At 42.4% G+C, this 21,333-nt stretch overlaps 1 protein-coding gene across 7 annotated transcripts in view; it reads right to left on the reverse strand.

Moving 5' to 3' along the window:
- Positions 1-21,333, reverse strand: part of rbms3 (RNA binding motif, single stranded interacting protein) — a 253,831-nt gene that overhangs the window by 112,786 nt on the left and 119,712 nt on the right. For all 7 annotated transcript variants that reach the window (XM_041052649.1, XM_041052648.1, XM_041052647.1 and 4 more), the window contains 2 exons: positions 16,591-16,649; positions 1,001-1,092 (listed from right to left, as the gene is read on the reverse strand). In XM_041052649.1, the coding sequence (XP_040908583.1) occupies positions 1,001-1,092; positions 16,591-16,649 (151 nt within the window). The remainder of the gene's footprint in view (positions 1-1,000; positions 1,093-16,590; positions 16,650-21,333) is intronic.

Raw genomic sequence — 21,333 nt, forward strand, 5'->3', positions numbered from 1 at the left:
CTGTGCTTTGGTCTACAGCGATTCTCTGTACAGTCAGCATGGAAATTAATAATTTAGAAAAGAAAAATGAGAAAAGGACAGTATGATAACCACTCGCCTCGAGTGAGGGTCGGAATACACCAAACAATATCACTGATGTTCTTGTACTGGTACCACAGCTCTTCTGGGGTATAGTTAATGCACCAGTTAGCCAGTTAACAATCTGCTAAAACTGAGCCAAATATGTCACAATTACAATGAACATTTAGTCATATTTTTAATGTAAAACACAGGATTCAAAGGTTCAGTACTGAATACATAAATATCCTCCCAGTGTGTTTTTTTCATATAAGCCACACCTCTCCATATGTATCCATATCTGTCAACCTGGCTCCATTGTGCAATTCACTGGGGGCCTCTTTGTCCTACTGAAACAGCTTGTCTCATCTGCTTCCACTTTAGCAGGCAAAGAGTACTGCACATCATAGGGCAAGCGGCTGGTCAAACCTCAGTTAAAGCCGGGCCAGCTCACACACTGACCAAGGTAGTTTGATGCGGGATGATGAAAAACACACACACACATATACTCACACATAACTAAGTCCACATAACCACTTGAATGACCAGTACATGTACAAGCAAGCACTGGCTTGTGTGAGACAACAGCTTTGCCCTGTCAGCGAGAGTGTCAGTAAGATAAAACAGAACTACATGCACCACACTCGCCCCCCCAACTCGACATATAACAATACACACGTAGTTAAAAGCCCACATTCAAGAGTCTTCTTATATTAAAGTGAACAAGTTTGTCATTAAACAGCAAGGCACCATGGAAAATGACTTTCTATAAAATGTGTTTGGACAATGTGTTTGTATGTGGGAGCTTTCAGATCCATCAACATCTATTATGAGTGCTAAGTGTACAATGTTAAATCCCCGGGGAGAACTGAATGTGCAACAATGTGCTAATGATAATGGAAGAGGAAGTAGCGACGCTAACTTGTTTTTAAACAGTCCTTACCTTGGCCATTTGGGCCTGCACCCCAGTGGCTTTGAGAGACGACACGGCCTTCTGTGCTGCAGCTGGGCTGTCAAAATCCACAAAGCCATAGCCTGGGGAGAGGAAAGAAGAGAGGGAGAGAAGGGGGGAGAGAAAAAGAAAAAAGACAAGCATTAGAAAAGAAAAAATTGAAGCAGATGACTAACAAGGAGAATGACAGGCACTTGGTAATTGTAGCAGTAATAGGTTGGTAACATGACTACAGAGGCTGCCAGTTCTCATATCTGGTGAGCACTACATTGTTTGATAATTAGTGACACTGACGCTCATAGGGGGATGCTATGCATCTTAATTAGCAGCATGGATGAGTGATTTAGTAATAACAAACCCCGGCACCCTGCCCACCTCCACCTCCACACACACACATACATACACACACACACACACACACACACGCACACACACACACACACACACACACACACACACACACACACACACACACACACACACACACACACACACATCAATTCACATATGCATGCACAAACACACACACGGATGTGAACTCTCAACAAAAACACACAAACACTGAGTAGCGTACAAATCATTAATAAAGACCGTCAGTGCTGCAATTCTCTTGAAGAGAAAATCAGATTTGTAGTTTGTAGTTTAATGACAACTCATATGCAGTAGAATAATTCATGTAATGGTAATTTATGAAAAGTCCATGATTAAAAATCCATGATTAAAGAAACATTATACACATGTACACACTCACACACACTAATTCTTCAGAACATCACTGAGTCATTTTCAGTTTTCACTTGTTCAGCCTTTTGATTTTCCAAGACTGTGAAGCCGGCTGGCCCACATCGTGTTCCTCAACACCCGGCATATTAACACAACCCCATTTCACAGCCTCCATAATCCTCTCCCCAGTAACAAATCTCTCAAAGGTTGACAGCGTACCAGAGCTGCAACCATTTCTCTCTCTCTCTCTGTCTTTCTCTCTCTCTCTCTTTCTTCAACTCTGCGTTTCTTACATACACATAAACACACTCCTACATTTCTCATAAACGTAGCCTTTCTGGCCATCTTTGCACTGCCTTCCTCTATGCCTCTCTGTCTCTAACACACTCTCTGTCTCTCTGTCTCTCTGTCTCTCTCTCTCTCTCTCTCTCTCTCTCTCTCTCTCTCTCTCTCTCTCTCTCTCTCATATTTTTCCTGACATTAACAGCCACCAGCCCCCATCTGGAAATTCATCAGCGGAGGAAAGTGGAGGGAATGAAATCTGTGGCTGTGATTTATGAGTTATTGTGATCCCGACGTTCTCCGGGATGTATCGGAGACGGGGGTCACGTCTGTGTTAATTAAAATTTGGTGGCGGATTAAAAGCAGTCAATGGTGCCCTCTGATCCACTGTTTCAGAAAGAAAGTGTAATTAGAAAAGGATAATGGGTGTGAAGTTGGGAGGGGGACTTGCTGGCGTGGTTACATCGTGTTACCAACAATCATGTACTCACACATATTAGCACACACAAACACATCATAACACCTTACTTTCTCACCATGCCTGTGTGCAGTACGCTTTTTACAATCAACAGACATCTCACTTTCTTAGATGTTTGAGACTGTGTGGTGGTGGTGAAGGAGGAGGGGGATTGGGGTCATTTTCCTGTTGGATGGCGGTGAAGGAGTGTGAAGTAATGTGAAAATCATAACCTGTGGCAGAAGAGAAATCAAGCGCTAGGACTGATTAATGGCCAGCTGTTAGAGCAGGGCTGGGAGGGGTGGGTCCTTAATTGTGGAAATATGAAGAGCCAGAGTGAAATGTCCAGATTCAAAATGAATGACAGTCAGAAAAACCGGACCTTTTCTTTAAAAAGTAAATACATGAAGGAGGCAGAATTTCCCACCTTTCATTTGGCTTAAGCAGGGGAGATATTTTACCAATTTAGCCTGGTTTTAATCCATCAATCACCCCCTAACTTCAGAATCAGGCAAAATTTTTATGCCAGATTGGTTGTTGTTTGACATTCACTTCAGGGGCATCAGAGTGCTGGATTGATTGCCCGGCCCTTAGAGAGCTGGGTGGATTTCCGGCATGTCAGAACAGAACAGAAGAGAACAGCTCCATGGTTTGATTTCCCACATGGTTGCCAAAATATAATTTTTCAACTGTAGTGAGCTTGTTTTAACATTATTGGATTAGTAAAAGTTCTGGCTAACTCTAGTCTTGACTGATTCTGTAAACCAAACTTTGCCGCAGACAGAAAGAAGATATTTTCTTTGTCTTTGGCCTCCACCTAAGTACAACATAGGTGATTTTTTTTTTCTTTTTTATGGTGCTCACAGCAATGAAATTGACAGAATTGACAGGAATGTGTCAACAGTCTCCCTGTTACTGTGGATAATCCACAGAACTGCTGGATTTGAGGAAAGTCATGGAGTTTGGTTAAGCTGACATCTCTCTCATGGTATGAATTCCCAGTAACATGTTGGTCCAAATTCTCTTATGTTTTCAGCAACAAGTCCTCAAAATTAAACAGCGAGATACAGTATCCAGTAAGCACAAATAAGTACTTTGTTAAGGGGGATCGTTGAGGTTCGGAGACGTTGAGGTTCGGGGACGATTGTGGTCATGATTAAAAGTGATTAACGTTGACTCATGGTATGAAATGGGAAATGGACAGCCCTCTCCTAATATTCTGTTGACCCATCCATCCTCCCTCACTTCCCTCCTCTGAGGACAGTGTCACTTTATAATAATTCCTGCTTTGTCACTTGAACACAAACATATTTTGGAGTACTTGCTGAGAGTTACGTTGTCTTTCTTCTTGGGAAAACAGTCATGTTTTCAGTTAGGCTGAGATCTGGTGACTACATGTCTTATATGGAAGCATCTGCAGGCATTGCGATGTTTTTTCACCATATTCAGCTTTTTCCCTTTAATTTGTCACATCTGTTTTTTTGTTGGGTTTTTTTTTTTGGGGGGGGGGGGGGGGGGGGGTAAAAAATACATTTCACTGAAAACTGTTCACAATTAAATTTATCAGTGCACCACAAACAGCATTCCATTTCTGGGTGAGTAAAACCAAAACTGTCTGCATGCACCATCAGATTTGCTTTTTTGTAATATGGTTGAACTGTCCATTTAAACACAGAGAAGGAAGGTTGCACTATCCCACTCTCAAGATCTAAGAACATATTAACAGTACATTAAGAGAATCATAGAGCCCGGTACTGAGGCCCTCTGTGTGATGGCTGATTCTCTTTAATAATCTGAATATTCCAATGGTGGATACTTGGGACCCTCAATTACAAATTTAATATTCACCCCACTACCACCTGGAGTGCACTTATCAAACTTTCAGCAGGATGAGGATTTTAGAGAATGCTGACCTATATTCAGACGGCTCTGAATGGAGGAGGAAGAGAGGGGAGGGTTGAGAGAAATAAAGTCTGCGAGAGGGTGTGTACAAAAGGAAGGCAGAGTGAGGGCGGGGGTTATTTGCGGTCAGCTGAATGCACTGAAGAAGACTGAACTGACACTCAGTGAACTGCCTCCACTAACAGATCCAGTTTGTGCTTCTCCTGTGCAGCTATTGAGGCTGATATATGCATAATGATTCTGTAATATGGAATGTTTGATCTATAGCCAAAGGGTAAAACTGTTAAAGGCTTGTTTTGTTGGAAAAGTGAATAATAATTGAGAGACGTGGGGACATCTTAAGCCCCTCAGGCAGGATAACTGTGGAGGGTAGAGAGAAGTCGGTATCTTTGTACAGATGTATGTATGTATTTGTGAACTCTACTGCTTCAAAATATGTGAGGAACAGCTTTTTAGAACATTTAAGTGAGTCAGTTCTCACTGTTTAAAAAGTAAAGCATATGTTTATACATGATATCAAGAATATTAAGAATCTTTTATTGTATAATTATATAAATATTTAGATTTAGAATTGAGTTTAAAATCCGACTGTACAGTGATGTTTTTCTTTCACTTTGTGCAAGTAAATACAAACTGTAACGGTACCACAGGTATTGTATATAGAGAATTTTGTACATTATTTCCTGTTCCACTTGGAAATTGGACACTAGTCAATCTAGCTTGCGTACTTTTCATATTATCAGCCTCTGCTGAGTCAAAGGCAGCTGATACACACTCAGAGCTCTGTCTCTCCTGCATTTCACTGTAGAAAGGATGGGGGTGAAACTAAAGTTAGCTGTCTTGCTTTCAGGGGTTTAGCTGTTGTGATGACAACCAGACTGTTAAAAACCACAACAACAGGTTGTCCTGTAACTTCAGCCTTCTGTACTTCATTCTGTAAATTCAGTCTAGACACAGAGTAACGTACGGTGTCACGGAGTAAGTCACTTATGGGACTAAGAAATGGGTAACACTGTTGTCCACCAGCTGTTTGACTTTGTGACAACTGGAATTGAGGTGATGAACTTCTCTTAGTGTTTGCCAGAGCAAATATTGTTTTGATCAATTTACCAGTAGAAACAATTAAGGTGGAAGTGAGAAAATGTGATTTGATAATTTTTCGAACCAGCCCTTCAATACTAGGTTTGTATGGCTTATAATGTTTGCAGATTAATTTATGTATGCTACACTGATCCTTGTTTAGTCACTGAGCAGAAGAGAAAGTCGATTAAGTTGTGAAGAAACGGCAAGGTCAGGGAAAAACATCAGGCTCAATTTAAGAGACCACATTCCACACACTTAAACAACACGTACACACCTACACACAGATGCACCCAGATGTTCCTTGAAGAATGAGTTTCTGAAGCCAAGTACATGTTGTACTGCTACTATATTCAATATGAGTACTCTACAGTTACTATCTCAAGTGGGATGCAGAGGGCAAGGTGTTACTTTGAAGCCTCTGCAACAGCACAAACATCCAATCGATAGCTGTCACTTAAAAGCAGCTCAAAGTGACTGACTACACGCGTGGTTGCTGATAATGCTGTGCGGCTGCACACTTATATGCACGTGCACACACAGAACGCTGAAGCACACATATATACACAGAAGCACACTGGGACACACACACACACACACACACACACACACACACACACACACACACACACACACACACACACACACACACACACACATACTGTATGCACAGACACACAGACTGTCTGTCTCTCTGAGAGGAATAAAGAGAACATGAGCTGCCATATCATATTTCCTGGTCTGGCTCTAACAGGGAGCCTGTCAAGATAAAAGGACCATCTTCAATCAGTTACTACAGGATGATGCTATAGTATCCTACCACTGCTTCCACTCTTCTGTAGCCCCACTGACTGTTCTCGTATAAATGTGTGTGTATGAAGCTGGGTGCTCCCTGACAAAATCCCCCTGGGGAGGTCTAGAGCTATAGTAGATGCCACCTCAGGCTACACTCCACACAAAAGTCTTCAGTGGAGAGTGGAGATAAGGGACTCATTACAGTGCTTGTATCGACGTATCAATCATCCATGCATCATTCATGCATTCACCATCAAATTATGCTAATCCTAATTACTTCTGGGGAAATTACCATTCTTTATCTGCTAATAGTTGAGATTGTTTGGGGTTTCCTACCCACTATATCCACTACCATTTTCCCCAATATTTTCATTTTTCACATTCTCATATTCAGCGCTAATGATCCCATTTTGCACCGCATACAATGGAATAATAATGCCCTAAGTATGAATAATGAATCAGTGACAAGTCACGGAGCATTACAATGGTGTACGGGGCAAACAGTGTAATTGTTTATGTCCTTGTGAGTCATCAAGAAGAGTTCTGAAGCTGCTGTTGCACATGGGTGATTAATCATTGTGGTTACACGTATGTTAATAATTCGTACTTTGCATGTATAAAAGTAATTATGGTTAATGGAGGAGATAGATGGGCCACTCCATGGACAAATATGCATAGCAATGCCTGTAATATGATTCTTATGATTCATGATACAGCCTCAGTACCGCATCTCACGCCATCCCATAGTATGAGCCTCGTTTTGACCTCGCTCTGCCTTCGAACTGCAGATATATGCGTACAAGTGCCTGCATGTGACCTTTTTCGTATTTGTATATTTGTGAATGTGTGCATACTGGTTGTCTAAGACAATCCTCCAGGGTGCAGTAGAGGGCAACCGTTGACGAGGCCAACAACGCAAAGCCTGGCTTGACAACATTAAAGAGTAGTCCGGCCAAGCCCTTGACACACTGTTATGAATACTGGAGAATAGAGAACAGTAGGGATCACTGACTGCCCTCTCCAGCATGGCACCCCTACAACACCAGTCAATGGAATAACTACCATACTGAGCAGACAATGGTATAAGTATGGGAATGATCAGTCAATTAATACCTTTGTTGATCAAGGATAAATTAAGATTTTGAGAACTTAGTTATTGTTTAAGTCTGTTATTAAAGAAAGAACAAGAAAACAAACAATCACTGGTCGGTGCCACTCAAACGTGAAGTTTAGCACTGCAACAAACGACTCATCTGTTGATTATGAATTAATCAAGTAATTGTTTTGCACCATTGAGGTTTTTCTCTTTTGTGCATCACTGTAAATTGTGTAAATCTGTGGGTTTTGGATTGTTGATTGGACAAAACAAACAATCTGAAGCAGTCACCATAAAGCCCAAGAAAATTGTGATGACTAATTTTTTTTCTTTCTACTTTCTGAAATTTATTAGACTTGCTGATTAGGTGATAAATCAAATAAAAATGGATGATTTTATAACAAAAATAATTGTTAGTTATAATGACATAGCTACTTTCATTGAGAAATTACAGTTTTGTTTATGTGACATGTCCTCACAGAACAAAAATCTGGAATAAAAACCCACATGCAGAATGAATGAAAAGAAGCCATTGAAGTATTTTATTGCTTGTACATTTATAGATGTCTTTGGCACATTCAGGGATTTGACCAGTCCTTCTGCCCAGCAGGGAGGGTGGGTGATGGTTTTGGGAGATTGTGGTGAACTGTGCAAACACTGAGGGAAAGCACGGGGGTTTTAAATAGCAAGATGGATCCATGACTAACTGCAGCCAAGCCAAGACCGCCTTGGTCACACTCCAAACCCAGAGAGAGCATCCTCATTGGGACTGCATTCCTCTGTCCTCCTCCATTTATCCTGCGCCACCAGCAGCTGACTGATGATAAATTTTGTGGCTACCCTCCACTAACCCATGCGGTCGTATGTGTGTGCGTGAATGTGTATCTCTGTGCTTGTGTGTTTGCTGAATGGGTGTGTATGACCTCCAACTTTCTTGTTTGTGTGTGTGCATGTGTGGGCATGTGAGTAAACAGAGGAGGATCATAAATCTATCTTTCAGGAGAAGGATCCCACAGAGGAACATCTGCAATGGATATTTTTTTTTAATGCTGAGTATTATAATGTTAGCTTTGGGCAAGAGACTCCTGACCACATCACTGCCGTCAGAGCATTAACACCACAGAAAAGTGACAAGTCGTAAGGCAGCACTTTGCCAACAATACTAGTGCCTCATCTACATCTGACAACCTATAAAATAAACAACTGTGTTTCCATCTGCAAACACCAAACCGCACTAAATCCACATCGTGTTTCTGCACGCATGAACTTAAAGACACTCCAGGGATATGTGCAAAAACAGCCGGCCAAATTAGCAAAAACATGCAACATGCAAACATGAAATTGCTTTTGCGCATCCACAGACACGCTGCAGTTCTCGGAACTACTCAAAATAAAGATCCTTCATTTAATTTCAGTGTCACCATCCTGCCTGCCTTGTGCTTGGAGACAATACCCATTTGTTGTAAAATAACTCTCACAGAGGGCTCTTTTATATTAGACACTAGCGAGGAGATAGCGGTACAGGCAATTAACTTATCAACCCTGCAACATGGATTTATAGCTAAGACATTCGTCTTGGGCTGAAGCAGCCAGCCTACTGGCTGTATTGTATTTCCTGTCATCTTCTCTTGCAGGTGTAGGAGTGTCCTTGTCAGAGAGCTGCAGTCGGGATCTGCACAGGGCAGAATGCCAGGGCTTAGGGCCAAGGGGGCCACTGGCAGCTCATTGTGCTGAAGACAAACTGAGCAAGAGGTTAAAAAAACCAATCCCTCATCCAATATCTGTGCACGTGTTATAGATGAATTCTGTGTAACAGAAATGCACTTACGGAATCGCTGCATAGAGTGGCAAATGTGCATTGGATGCACATTACGGATAAAACTGTTTAACAGTCATGTAACCCTGGTGCTAGCAACACATTTTATCCTGTTCTGTAATTCTTTAGAAACTAATTCTATCATGACTGCCAAATCACACTGTAGAAACTGTTATAATAAAGCTATTTTGGTAATACTGAAACAGGGATGAAATGTGGAATACAGTACTATGTGAGATTAACATTTTAACAGGTCAATATGGAAGTATTTTAACATATGGGTTCATTTCCTCTCTATCAGCATTTCTTTCATCTTCATTTTTCTCTTCATCATTTTTCTTCCTTTTCTACTGTCTCTCCTTTGTTCCTTAATTAATTCATATCTTTTCACACTCATTAGCTATAGCACAGCGCCATATGGCTTCCACTACATTTTCAGCTCTAAATTCAGTATGACAGTTGAGACACTATTTAAAATATGTTATGTTACAGTGCTGCTAAAAACTGGTATCGAGACAAATGGAGTCTGAGTTTCAGAGGAACTAGCTTCCAGCATTATCTCTGAATTTTCTAGAGGTAAAAGATTATCCTCACAAACCCGAGGAAGTGTTCAAGCAAAATTAAGTATTCACACATTTAAAGAATATCTACTCATTGCTGCCATTCACTGGTTTAAAGTGGCAGAACATTTTGTGAAAGAACTTTTTTAAAAAAGTGCAGACATGGTTGTCATTCAGATCTGTAAATGGCATCACGGCTCAACTCCTGGGTAGCTCCATCAGCTTGCTTGCTTAACAGCAAAACCCCAGTGTGTTTGGTGCAACATGTGAAGAGCACTCGAGAAAGGTTTGAGACCTGAAGGGTGTTAATTACTTGTCAAGAGGTTGTTAAAATGAGACCCGTGGCAAAAAACTGAGTGGCTATACAGAACCCCCACACAGATATCACAAAGAGTGCACACACACACGCACGCACACACAGGAACCAGCATGTATATTCACACACGTGCACTTACACGGCTAAGCACTACTACTTATGAGTGTACAAGCAAACACAAACTGGTAAATGCCAGCATACACACACGCGGCAGTACTCACACAATCACACGTTATAATGACGTATATTCATAGCAATACAAGTGCGCCCACACTAGCACACACACAGACACACACACACACACTCAGGTTAGAATGTCAAACAATCTTGAATAGCTGCTCATTATGGTACCTGTAGATGTGAAAATGCCACAAGCACTACAAGCACATTTTTACAGAAAGAGCAGGTGCAGTCCTTCTGTCACATTTCTCTTTTACTTCACCTATGGAACATCTTAAAATACCTGCTCTCCCTTTATTCTAGCTATACGTGGAGATTACTAACTTCAGTATTCATGGTGAGTGCCATCTTGTGCGTTACCATGTTATCCCCATTTCAGCTTAAGTTTTTAATAAGCAATCTTATCACGTCAGGTACTAGGCCTGAAAGCGCCACCAGTGAGATGAGAGGACAGGCTAAATATTTGAATAAAGCCGGATCAATGAAAATCAAGCGCTCTCGGAACACAGAGAAAATCTCCAGGTAAAAACAAACAGTAAGATCTGGACAAAGTGTCCCATACCTCTGAAAAACTACGCAGCCCATTTCTTTTGTCTTGCATCTGTTAGTCATTCACGAGGAACGGCTTGGCCGCCCCCTCTTCATTGCAGTTATGATTTATACCTTCCTTAACTAATCAAGGATATGATCATTAGTCAGGGGATGTTCAAGGGGCCAGGGCCTTGTCAGGTCAGTGGAAGGCCGAATCTCTCATTGTGGTTCCCCTGCCATCCACGGGTTAGGTCTGGGATAAGAGATGACTGGAGGTACGCCCCCTCACCTTCCACCAGTGCCCTCTGAGGCATTTATCAACAAACAAGACAAGGAAGGGAGCCCAGGGTCGTGTTGTAAAATGGACTGATCCAGTGACTAGAGAGGAAAGCCATGATGGTGACAAAAATCTGCAACAGGGATTGCCAGGAGCCTGTTTGTACTTTGCTGAAAATGATCACAGATTGTTCTCTTTGTTTGGGTCCAGAAGACAGGCAGTAAACGCTAACACTTTGGAAACGAACAAATACAAATTTCTCAAATTTGCAATGGTTCTCTGTGTAGAAATACTCTTAGGAAACCTTGGTCTATTTTGATCCACGATTCTCTGGCTCCTGGATCTCACCTCACCACGACCTCCACAACACACACACACACACACACATTAAAAATACACACACATATACAGACAACGACCACACTGCATGCAAAAACAGCACAGGAAGTGGGGGTGGTACAAAAGGTCAGAGCTCAAGGAATGCAGCGCTGATGGCCCGGCTGCTTCTATTTATGACAAACTTGGCCAATCAGACGCCTACTTGGTGCACAGCCAACTTGGAACTTACTGGAATGGATATTGAGGGGGCCAGGGGAGGAGGGTGGGGAGAATAAAGAGAAGAGAAAAGGGATTTTTGTGTGTGTGCTTTTGTGTGTATGTGATTTGGGGGGTGCTAACAAAGGCTGCGGGTGTTATCCAGTGAAGTTCTGCATGCTGAATCTGTCCAAATCAATGTGATTATCCCTCAGCTATTGCTAATTAGAATCATTAATACGCAATGCAAGCAGGAAACGGCACACGCTTTCTCTCCCTCCCTCCCTCCCTCCTTCAGCCATCTCGCCTCTTTCTGGAATGGCTTTGAGGGAACAGAGGCATTTGGAAAAGGTCCGTTGTTGGCCGCACTTCAGTCGAGATTCTCATCTGCACATAATTCACTTTCAAAGGGCAGAGGGGGCGGCAAAGAGAATCCTTAATTGCGCCGGCACCGTGTACAACATAGACAAATGTTTATATCTCAGCCTTCTAATGAGAAACCAATAACGGATGCAAAAAGCACTCTGTGCCTTTCTCCCCCGCCTCCTCCTCCCCATCCCACCCCAAATACACAGATACACATGCACATGACAATGAAAAACAGGCCTTTTTCGAGAGCGTCACCTCATTCATCAATAGCCCTTACGCTTGGAGTCATGCAATACTCCACTCAGGCACTGATGCAGCAATAAATCTGTTTTTATAGAATGTAACATTGCCTATATTTCTCCATTAGGCTGATCCTGTGGTAAGGGCAAGGGATGCTTCAGATTGTAATGGTCAAGCTTCTGACAGGCTTTTAAATTGCACCATACAGAGGCTGCATGTGAAGCGCAGCTAGCGAACATTGATGCAGGCAAGGAGTTCAGTGTGCCCACATTTTAGGAACTGTATGTAAGGCTGTTCTGCTGTAAATTCATTATAACAACATTTTCTTTAGATGGGAATTCAGTTGAACATAAATGTTGTTTAAAAGTTTACAGTCAAATGTCTGGATACTTCAAATGTGATTTAAATTTGCTGGAACAAAAAAGGAAGTTAGCATGTTACATCAAGTCACCCACATAATACAGTAAAGGCGACAGTAACTCATTCAAGATGCAAGTTTATGTAATGCCCTTGTGAGTTTTTAGCATCCTCATACAAAATGGATGGCAAGTTACAGGGCAAAGAAATGAACAACAACAAACTGCCGAACACACTGCCACAAGAGACTATCTTCTCATCTCATCTATCTCCCACAATTCAGTGCGGTAGGCCGTCGCGGCAGAGCGCCAGTGAGGCCGGTGAATCTCAGCACAGCCTTATCTCCCAACGGCGGAGGAGGAAACGGAGGTCCTTTAAAAGGGCTGAGGTCATTTCCTCTGCCTCCGGGCACTGGCAGCAAAAATAAAATGTCTCCATTCGGTCAGCCCTGCTTTATTTCAAATGCCGCCACTGCCTTTTAAGAGGCCCTTGTGGGCATGGACGGCAAATGAGCGGTTTTGGGTTCTCGCAGTCAATTCCTTTTCTCTCTCCCTCTGCCATCCTCAATCCCCCACTTCATCTGTGATGCAAACCCCAAATCTCTGCTGTATTTCTACAGTAAATGTGAAAGTGCAAAGACAGATACTGTATATAGATAGACAGAGTACGAGAGCGAGAGACAAGAACAGAGACAAAGAGGGAAGGAGAAGCAGTGTGAGAGTGTGGAGGAGCATGAGAGCAGGAGAGAGATGAAGAGCTGAATACCTCCACTCACCCACAGCGCTTGACAGCCCTAAAGCCCTTTCACAACTTCCTGTTCCCATTTCTCTCTGAACTGGGCTACATTCAAAGCATGTGTGTGTGTGTGTATTTATCAGAATGCACAGTTTATATGCGCCTGTTGTGTACCCTTGCAAGAATATGAGTGCGTGTGTGTGCCTGGAAAGCCTGTATGTGTGTATATCATAAAGTAAGGTATGGAACGAGGGGAGTGAGTCAGCGCTGGGAAGATAGAGAGGCTCACTGAAAGGCCTGCGTGGTGGAGGAGAGCAGCCAGAACAGGCAGACAGGCAGGCAGGCACACATGCTGTGATGTTAGGAAAAGGATTGATAGATCTGTTGCATGGCCACTGCTGCTGCAAGAGCCTAACGCACCTCAGGCAGATGGATGGGGAGAGCATGCAGGGGTACTATTAGTCTTTGTCTGTGTGTGTGTGTGTGTGCCCTTTGTGTTAGAGTGTGTGGGAGAGGTGTATTACATGATCTTAGTGTGCAGTTTTTGTGATGTGGTTCTTCAAAACAGGACTTTAAAGCTTTGCACACACTCATATGCTCAGTGTAAATGTATAGACATACGTGAGGCAGTGGGGAAACAATGTGTTCATGTTTGTGCGTGGGCACCGCAACTTTGTTAGTTTATGTTTGCATGCACACTGAAATACGCATTTCCCTGACACCTGACCTGTAAGCCCTGAAACAGCCATAACTGCTTTTCTGCTTTTCCATAACAGACAGCCTTCACTCCCACGCTCACTGTTCCATCTCACATATCATCAGGTATCCATGGTCCTGTCCTCGCTCTCATACTCGTTTTATCTGCACAACAAACATATCCCTTCTATTATAGAAAGGCATTCGTCAGCATTTAACATTTATGTATAAAAAAAACAAGAAATGCTACATCTAGTATATATGTATAGGTATATATACAACTCATAAATCTGCACACTACTGCTTTGGTAAAGAATATAACTGCTTTTTCCAAGAAATATGACCAGGAGAGTCTGCCATGCTGAACTTTCTACATATTGAAACATAGCCAGTGCTTTATGAATTTTCATTGTAACTACTAACACATTCTCTGCATAATTATTTGCTGCAATTTTATAGGCAAAGATCTTTTTATGCAACAAATTACAATGTAATTAATCATGGACTGAATTTAAAATGTGTGAATATGTTTGTTAACAGATTTGACAATATAAAGTGAAACAAAAGCAAAAGTTTTTGTAAAAAAAAAAAAAAAAATGAAGGGGAGGGAAAAAAATATAAAACCGTAGAGGAGAAGTTAGTGAGTACGAGATAAGTCAGCCTCTTTGTTTTCCACTGGCTCACTGTCGATCTCTCGCTCTTTCTAGCTCTCTCTCAGAGACCTCTTCTCTATCCCATTTTTCTCACATTGTTTTGGCAGTGCGCTCACTGAGCTGAACTAAACACAAATAACACAAAGGGGAGGAGAGGAGGTGGAGAGGGAGAAGAGATGGAGGATAGGGATGCTCGCTGTGTGATGGTGGCACAGCGGTGATAAGCCGCCGCTCTGACATTTAAACAAGTGTAAGGGTCAGGGGGTCAGATGACTGGAAACAAAGCGTGACTAGACCAGGGCGATGTGCCGATTTTGCTTTGTTGCTAGGAGAGCAGATGCACGCCAGCCCATCAGGCTTCAATACACCTGCTTGGCTCGGTTATACTTTGATACCTACTCACCTTTCAGGAGATAGTGAGATATACATGGAGAGAGATGGAGAGTTGTAGGAGTTGAAATTATGTTTTTGTGTAGTTTCTCCTTTCCTCAACTTGTCTTTCAAACACTAAAGAACTGTAATTTTCTCCTCAAGGTTACTCAGACTTTCTCCTCACACTCTTTCTTCCTCTCTGTACAGATCTCCCCTCTCTACACCTCCCTCTCTCTCTCTCTCTCTCTCTCTCTCTCTCTCGCTCTCTCACTGGGTACGGAGCAGGACCATCCTTTCCACTCATAAAATACGTCTGCTTATATTTGCTTCTTGGCATTTCGGCAGCGCTGCATTCCTGGAGGGTGACTTATGGGAAACATTGTCTCCCACACAACTCAGTGCTAAGCTGAGCTGATGTTTTTGTGCTGTGCATAACTCAGGTCAGCTGGACACGGAGAGGGATAACCAGTGATTGAGCACAGTCTATTTCTTCCATCACACATTTTCCCGTCTCACTCTGCCTAACCTCCCTCGACTCTGTCTTTCTCCTCTTTAATCCACCCTGTGCTGTGTCCTGTGACCTGTAGAGGCATCCTTCCTACTAACATGCATCTAGTCTTGTCATTAATAGCCCATAGGACTCACAAAAAAGGACCTGTCAAGATAATCAGCCCTATTTTTTCTCTATCCTCTAAAAGGCAGAGGTTCTTTTCCTCAACATTTTGACCCACAGAATGCCTGGCAGGATAAACTCAGGTGTGGAGCAGGGTTAAGAAGGCAGCTTCACCTTGAAAGGCCACACTCCAGAGCTAGGGAAACCACAAAAAGCAATTAAAAGTATTGATGGAACTTCAATAGCTCTTAAACAGTGCTGCCAGACACCTCGGGGCAAGTAGCACACTAATCTTTTTTTTTCTCATCTCTCTCTATCGCTCCGTTCCCTCCCTCACTCTCCCTCTTTCACTCTGTCTTCACTGAAAACGAGGTTGGTCTTGATCATTACTGACGGATTACAAAAAAAAACACAAAAAAAAGCATGTGAAATGTATTTACAGCCATGTAATGCAGGTCGCTCAAGTGAAAACAGTGCAGAGACCCCGGGAAGGTGAGTGTGACAATGATAGTAATTAAAGTTTATCTAATCCCAACAAGCTTATTAGCCCTCTAATTGGTCGTATATGTTCAAGCACATAAATGTGTGTAGCGTGTCTGCTCAAGAAACAATTTTAAATGAGCCACTAATGTCATCGCTGCATGTGCGTACCATTTACTGTGCACACTAATGGACCTTTTACAGAAACACACTTTCCAAAAGATTGTCTTCCATACAACAAAACAGGAAATCGAAGAGGAGCAAGGGAGGGGCTGAAACAGCGGCTGCACGCCTGCCTATTCTCTGAAACAGGGGCAGCACCATCCACAAGCAGGTTGTTTACCCGGAGCCTTCCTGCAGTGTTAAGCCAGCTACTTGCTCAGTCACTGATTTACAACACAAGGCTTCCTGGGCTGATGTCTGAAAAGGACTTGGATTGCTGTTCCTGTGACAAGACACTGTCTAAAGAGTGATAGCCGGTGTACTAAAACAAGTTGGGTGCAGCGTAATGACTTACCTTTGCACTGGTTGGTGTTTTTATCCAGGATGGCCTTGGTTGACACTATTTTTCCATACCTGTAAAGACAAGGAAATGAAATTTAGTGTTTTTGACTCAGAATGGCCAACAGGACCTTTGACTGGTGGGGCAGTTCACTCAGATTGCCATCCCGTGGTTAAAGTAGATGTTTTATTTTCCATACTCTCTGCCATTTAGTTGCAGCTAGCAATTTGCAAAGTAGCACAAATGTCAAAAGTCATTGAAAAGAGAAATCACTTGAGGTTAATAACATTATGTGTATGGCTGACTTCAAATGAAGGTGCAGCCCTCTGACATTTGAGGGAGTCAGAAAATTTTCAAAAGGTCTAAAAGCATACACGCACAGTGGACTGTCTTAAAAGTTATTTTAGTATACAGTACAACATGTTCAATTTTGATTCATTACTTTCACATATAAAAACTATAAAATTAACAGAAATTGCAGTCTTTCAGTTGTGAGTGAAAGGAATAGTGGCATAGCGGGTTGAATAGTGAGCTTTAGAGTTGCTGGTAGGTGGTTTTTGTAACCCTTGGCTTGGACAGAGCCAGGTTAACTGTTCCGCCCTGTTTCCAATCCTTATGCTAAGCTAACTGCCTGCTGGCTCCAGCTTCATATTGAGAGCGAGAGTGGGATGAGTCTTCTCTTCTAACTCTCATCTTACCTTGTTTGATAATAATCTGGTTAATTTCTTTTTATATGTAATCTATTCATTAGAAGAATAGAATGTGTAAGATGCAGTATATGGCTTTGTAATAGCTAATACAAAACCTGGAATTGCCAAAGCTGCATAAAGTCTGCATAAAGTCTGCAATGCTCATAAGCTAAACATGTTGTCAATGTGACTCCGTGCAAAACTGAAAGATATTATATTTCTCTGTTCCAGAGCTCTGCATGCACACTGGGTAGCAACAGAAAACTGACCTTAGTCACTGACTGACAGTGAGTTATTCTATCTGCTTGTCTCAGCTAAAACTGCAACATGTTGCATTGTGTGCAGGACGAGAGGCACTGTAGCACTGTAAGTACAGTTTGAGTGTGTGTGCGCCAATCTGCATGTGTGGATGTACTGTAGATATTTGTAAATGTGTGTGCAGCTGCACTTTTGCTTATACACTTGTGAGTGTGATGTGGACATGCATGTATATAAATACATAAGTGAGAACAATTCCCTGTGTGTTGAACACACTTCACAATGAATGAGCAGCGGAAAGACAGCTATGCTCTATATGTTTGGCAAACACACACACACACACACACACACACACACACACACACACACACACACACACACACACACACACACACACACACACACACACACACACACACACACACACAATTCTGTAGGGAAGAAGCAGTGGTGCATCCCGGCCCATATTTCACCAGCAGGGGATAATTGTGCCATTTCTCAACGAGTGGCGGAGACTCTATTTACTGCATGCTGCGGTGGGGTGGGTGGTGGATATGAACTGATGAGCTCCGAGAGGAAAACTACCAGCTCACACACACACAAATACGGATACCGCACGAGTGTGCACACACAGACACACACGCACAAATATGAACACAAAGACAGCACTCACCAATCAGTGAATTGTCTCTCTTCAGCAGATAAACAGGCCATTTTAGCTATAGGGATCCATAATCTACTGCAACAGAACAGGACTAACGTGCAATGTTTGATCACACTGAGAGACTCTCAAGCGTAAGTACACAAGATGAGCATGGAACAGTGAGTTTCATTTGATTAGAGAACATGCAGAGCAGAGTTAACAACTGCAGTATCTCAGCATTTGTTGAGACACAAACCGGCAATATGGGTAAAATCTTCTATTGTGGTAAATGTGATTTTAGTTCACTATAAGGATATGCAGAAAGATTTAACATAATTCAACTAAAATCCTTAGACGAGAATTAGCACTGGGTGATGCTGACAATTTTAAAATAAATCCTCAATATCAATATAAAACAATATGACGGTTAAAAAATGAATACTGAACTAAAACACTCAAAAGAATCAGAAAATTATATCACTTTATATAATTTATATCAGTTTATTATAACCTAAAGACATGAAATCATATGTTGATGATGACGATGTTGATTTTATACTGATTTAGTGTCCAGCTCTACTGGACATGCAAGCCACTGAGCTAGCCAATGTTTTCATTCCTATATGCCTATCTGTTTATTTGCACACAGGTGTCTGCCCTGCTTCAGCACTTAAGTGAAAAAAACTGTATGCTTTCAGTCTGGGAAGCAGTTAAAAAGCTCAGTGCTTTTGGCACAAATTAGGGGAAAGTTCTCATTAAAACTTTGTTTGGACTCTGGGGAGGCAGGAGACAGTAGCTTTCCAATGCCAACTCATCACTGCTTGCCTCATTAAATGTTAAAGATGGCTCATCAATGCATCCTATCCACAGTCCAAACAGACACCACAAAGACACTGCAGCGAGATGAAAAGACAAGGTGGAAGGAGCCAGCTTCGCGGCCATAATGGAGACATATTGGAGACGGATGGAGAATGTGATCAGCATGTTCATGTACGTGGTGTGTGTGTGTGTGTGTGTGTGTGTGTGTGTGTGTGTGTGTGTGTGTGTGTGTGTGTGTGTGTGTGTGTGTGTGTGTGTGTGTGTGTGTGTGTGTGTGTGTGTGTGTGTGTGTGCGGCAATGGACAACCCTGCTGGCGGCTCCTTTGCCTCTCTGCCAGGCAGGCCTGGGGAGGCTTTGATGTGACAGAGGCAGTCCCTGTGAAGCGCAGGTTTAACACTGTGATGCTGTGGCCGGGACGCAGAGCCTGTCTCCACTAATCCTATTTCAATCACTCTCGCTGCCTCTTATCTCTGACTCCACTGGCCCTCGGCCCTCCCCCCTCCTCACAAATCTTCTCCTCTCTCTTGCTCTCTCTCTCTCTCCCTCTTTCTCTCTTAATGTCTCTCTGCCATCTTTTCCATTTCTCTTTCCTGTACTGTATCCTTCCCTTCTCTCCTTCTGCCTCTCTCCTCCTCCTCCTCCATCCTAATAGGAATCCCATGGCAATCATTCTGATGCAATATCGGATCAACCCTAAGAAAAGAAGACTCTAGAAATGAAACTGCCTATAAAAAATAGAGGCTTTATGAGCTATTTCAGGCTGATGAAAATGTACAAATTGTGGTGGATGTAAAACATGTCATTCGTTTGACAGCTGTCTGGACACTGAAATGCGATAAAACTGAAGATGAGCCAAAAGCTCAGCTATGTTTTTAAGAGGTCAGCTGCATGCGCAAGAGCAACATCCCAGCGCTGCATTTCTGTCTTTCTCGGCTTTCTCGCTGGATGAAATGATCCAGGCGTATTCCATCTCTGTCGTCAGAGCTGGGAAAGTGAAGTGGCTCTTTGCTGTACAAGGGCAGAGGGAGAGAGCTGGTCAGAACCACAACACGTCACTGTGGTGGTGCTGGTACACAGGAGAGCACAGCACTGGAAAGGATGGACGGACCACCCAAGTGTAGTGCTCAGACCTTGCTCTCGGCCTCTGGCAACACTCTCCAAAGGTCTGTGAGCATATGAGTCATTACACAACACGGCAATGCCTTGAACGCTAGGTAGATGAAACATGAAGTAGAACTGAGACCACTTTCGCCTATCTGTACTCTCTCTCTATGGTCTTTGTATGGTATGTTTCTGTGCCTATGTATGCACAATTGTACCTGCAAATGAAGACTTGAATATAGTACATATACCATTTGAGTAAACCGGTTCCCACTCTTTCACTGAACAGAGAAAAGCTGATACGCAGGACAGATTTACAGTGTTCAGCTGTGAGACCGAATTATATAAAAGCAAAAAACTAACTCAGCTTCAGGCCTGCTCAGCACCTTTGGACCACCTGTGTGGGGGGATGGGGCAGGTGCAAGAGGCACACTATGGAGAACAATAACTTCAATTTACCACCTCTTTTAGGCCTCCATGCAAAATAATTAGCAGAATGTAGATACTGCAGCTGAAAAAGAAAAGGTGCACTGAGAGTAGGAGCAGGTGCAGCAGACACCCACCATCCAGATTTACTACTTGCTCTGTGTAGCAAATATTACCCAGAGGGGTTTCATGAGCTTAAGAAGTACACCGTTTTATTAAAAAATGTGTAATAGTTATAGTGGTGCTCTTTTACGTAGGACAGAGAAGCATTCAAATATTATTTCAACCAATTAGTTCAGGTAGTGACAACCTTTACATCAATTTCCAACACCAAACAACTGTAACAAGCATCTGCTAACAAAACAGTAATAATACGTTTGCAGGATGAGTCAATCTCCAAAAAGTTCTTTGTTGTTTAAGACATCAATTGTCTGTCAGCCAGATAGAGATAGAGGAAAAACTGCTGGCTGTTCAACAGTCATCTTCCCGGCATTACAGATTACAGCCTAGGTTTTCTCCTTTTAGATTTGAAGCACGCATAGCCAAGTCACCGATATTTGCTAGGCAGTGACAGGCTCATCACCTTCCTTATAATAATTATTATTATTATTAGTATTATTAATTATCCACAAAATATTTTGTTTAGTCCAATAATCAGAAAACTATATCCACATATAGTGAAAATTCCTTCTATTTTAGTTACACTCAAGACAGCCTACAACTTTATAGGATGTGTTTCATTTTGTGAAGTCTTTGATGCTAATGCAAGAGACAGATGTCACTGTGGCAGACACACAGAGGGGACAGAGCAGAAGAAAAAA

Source organism: Toxotes jaculatrix, chromosome 13, assembly GCF_017976425.1.
Source record: "Toxotes jaculatrix isolate fToxJac2 chromosome 13, fToxJac2.pri, whole genome shotgun sequence".
Lineage (NCBI taxonomy): Eukaryota > Metazoa > Chordata > Actinopteri > Toxotidae > Toxotes > Toxotes jaculatrix.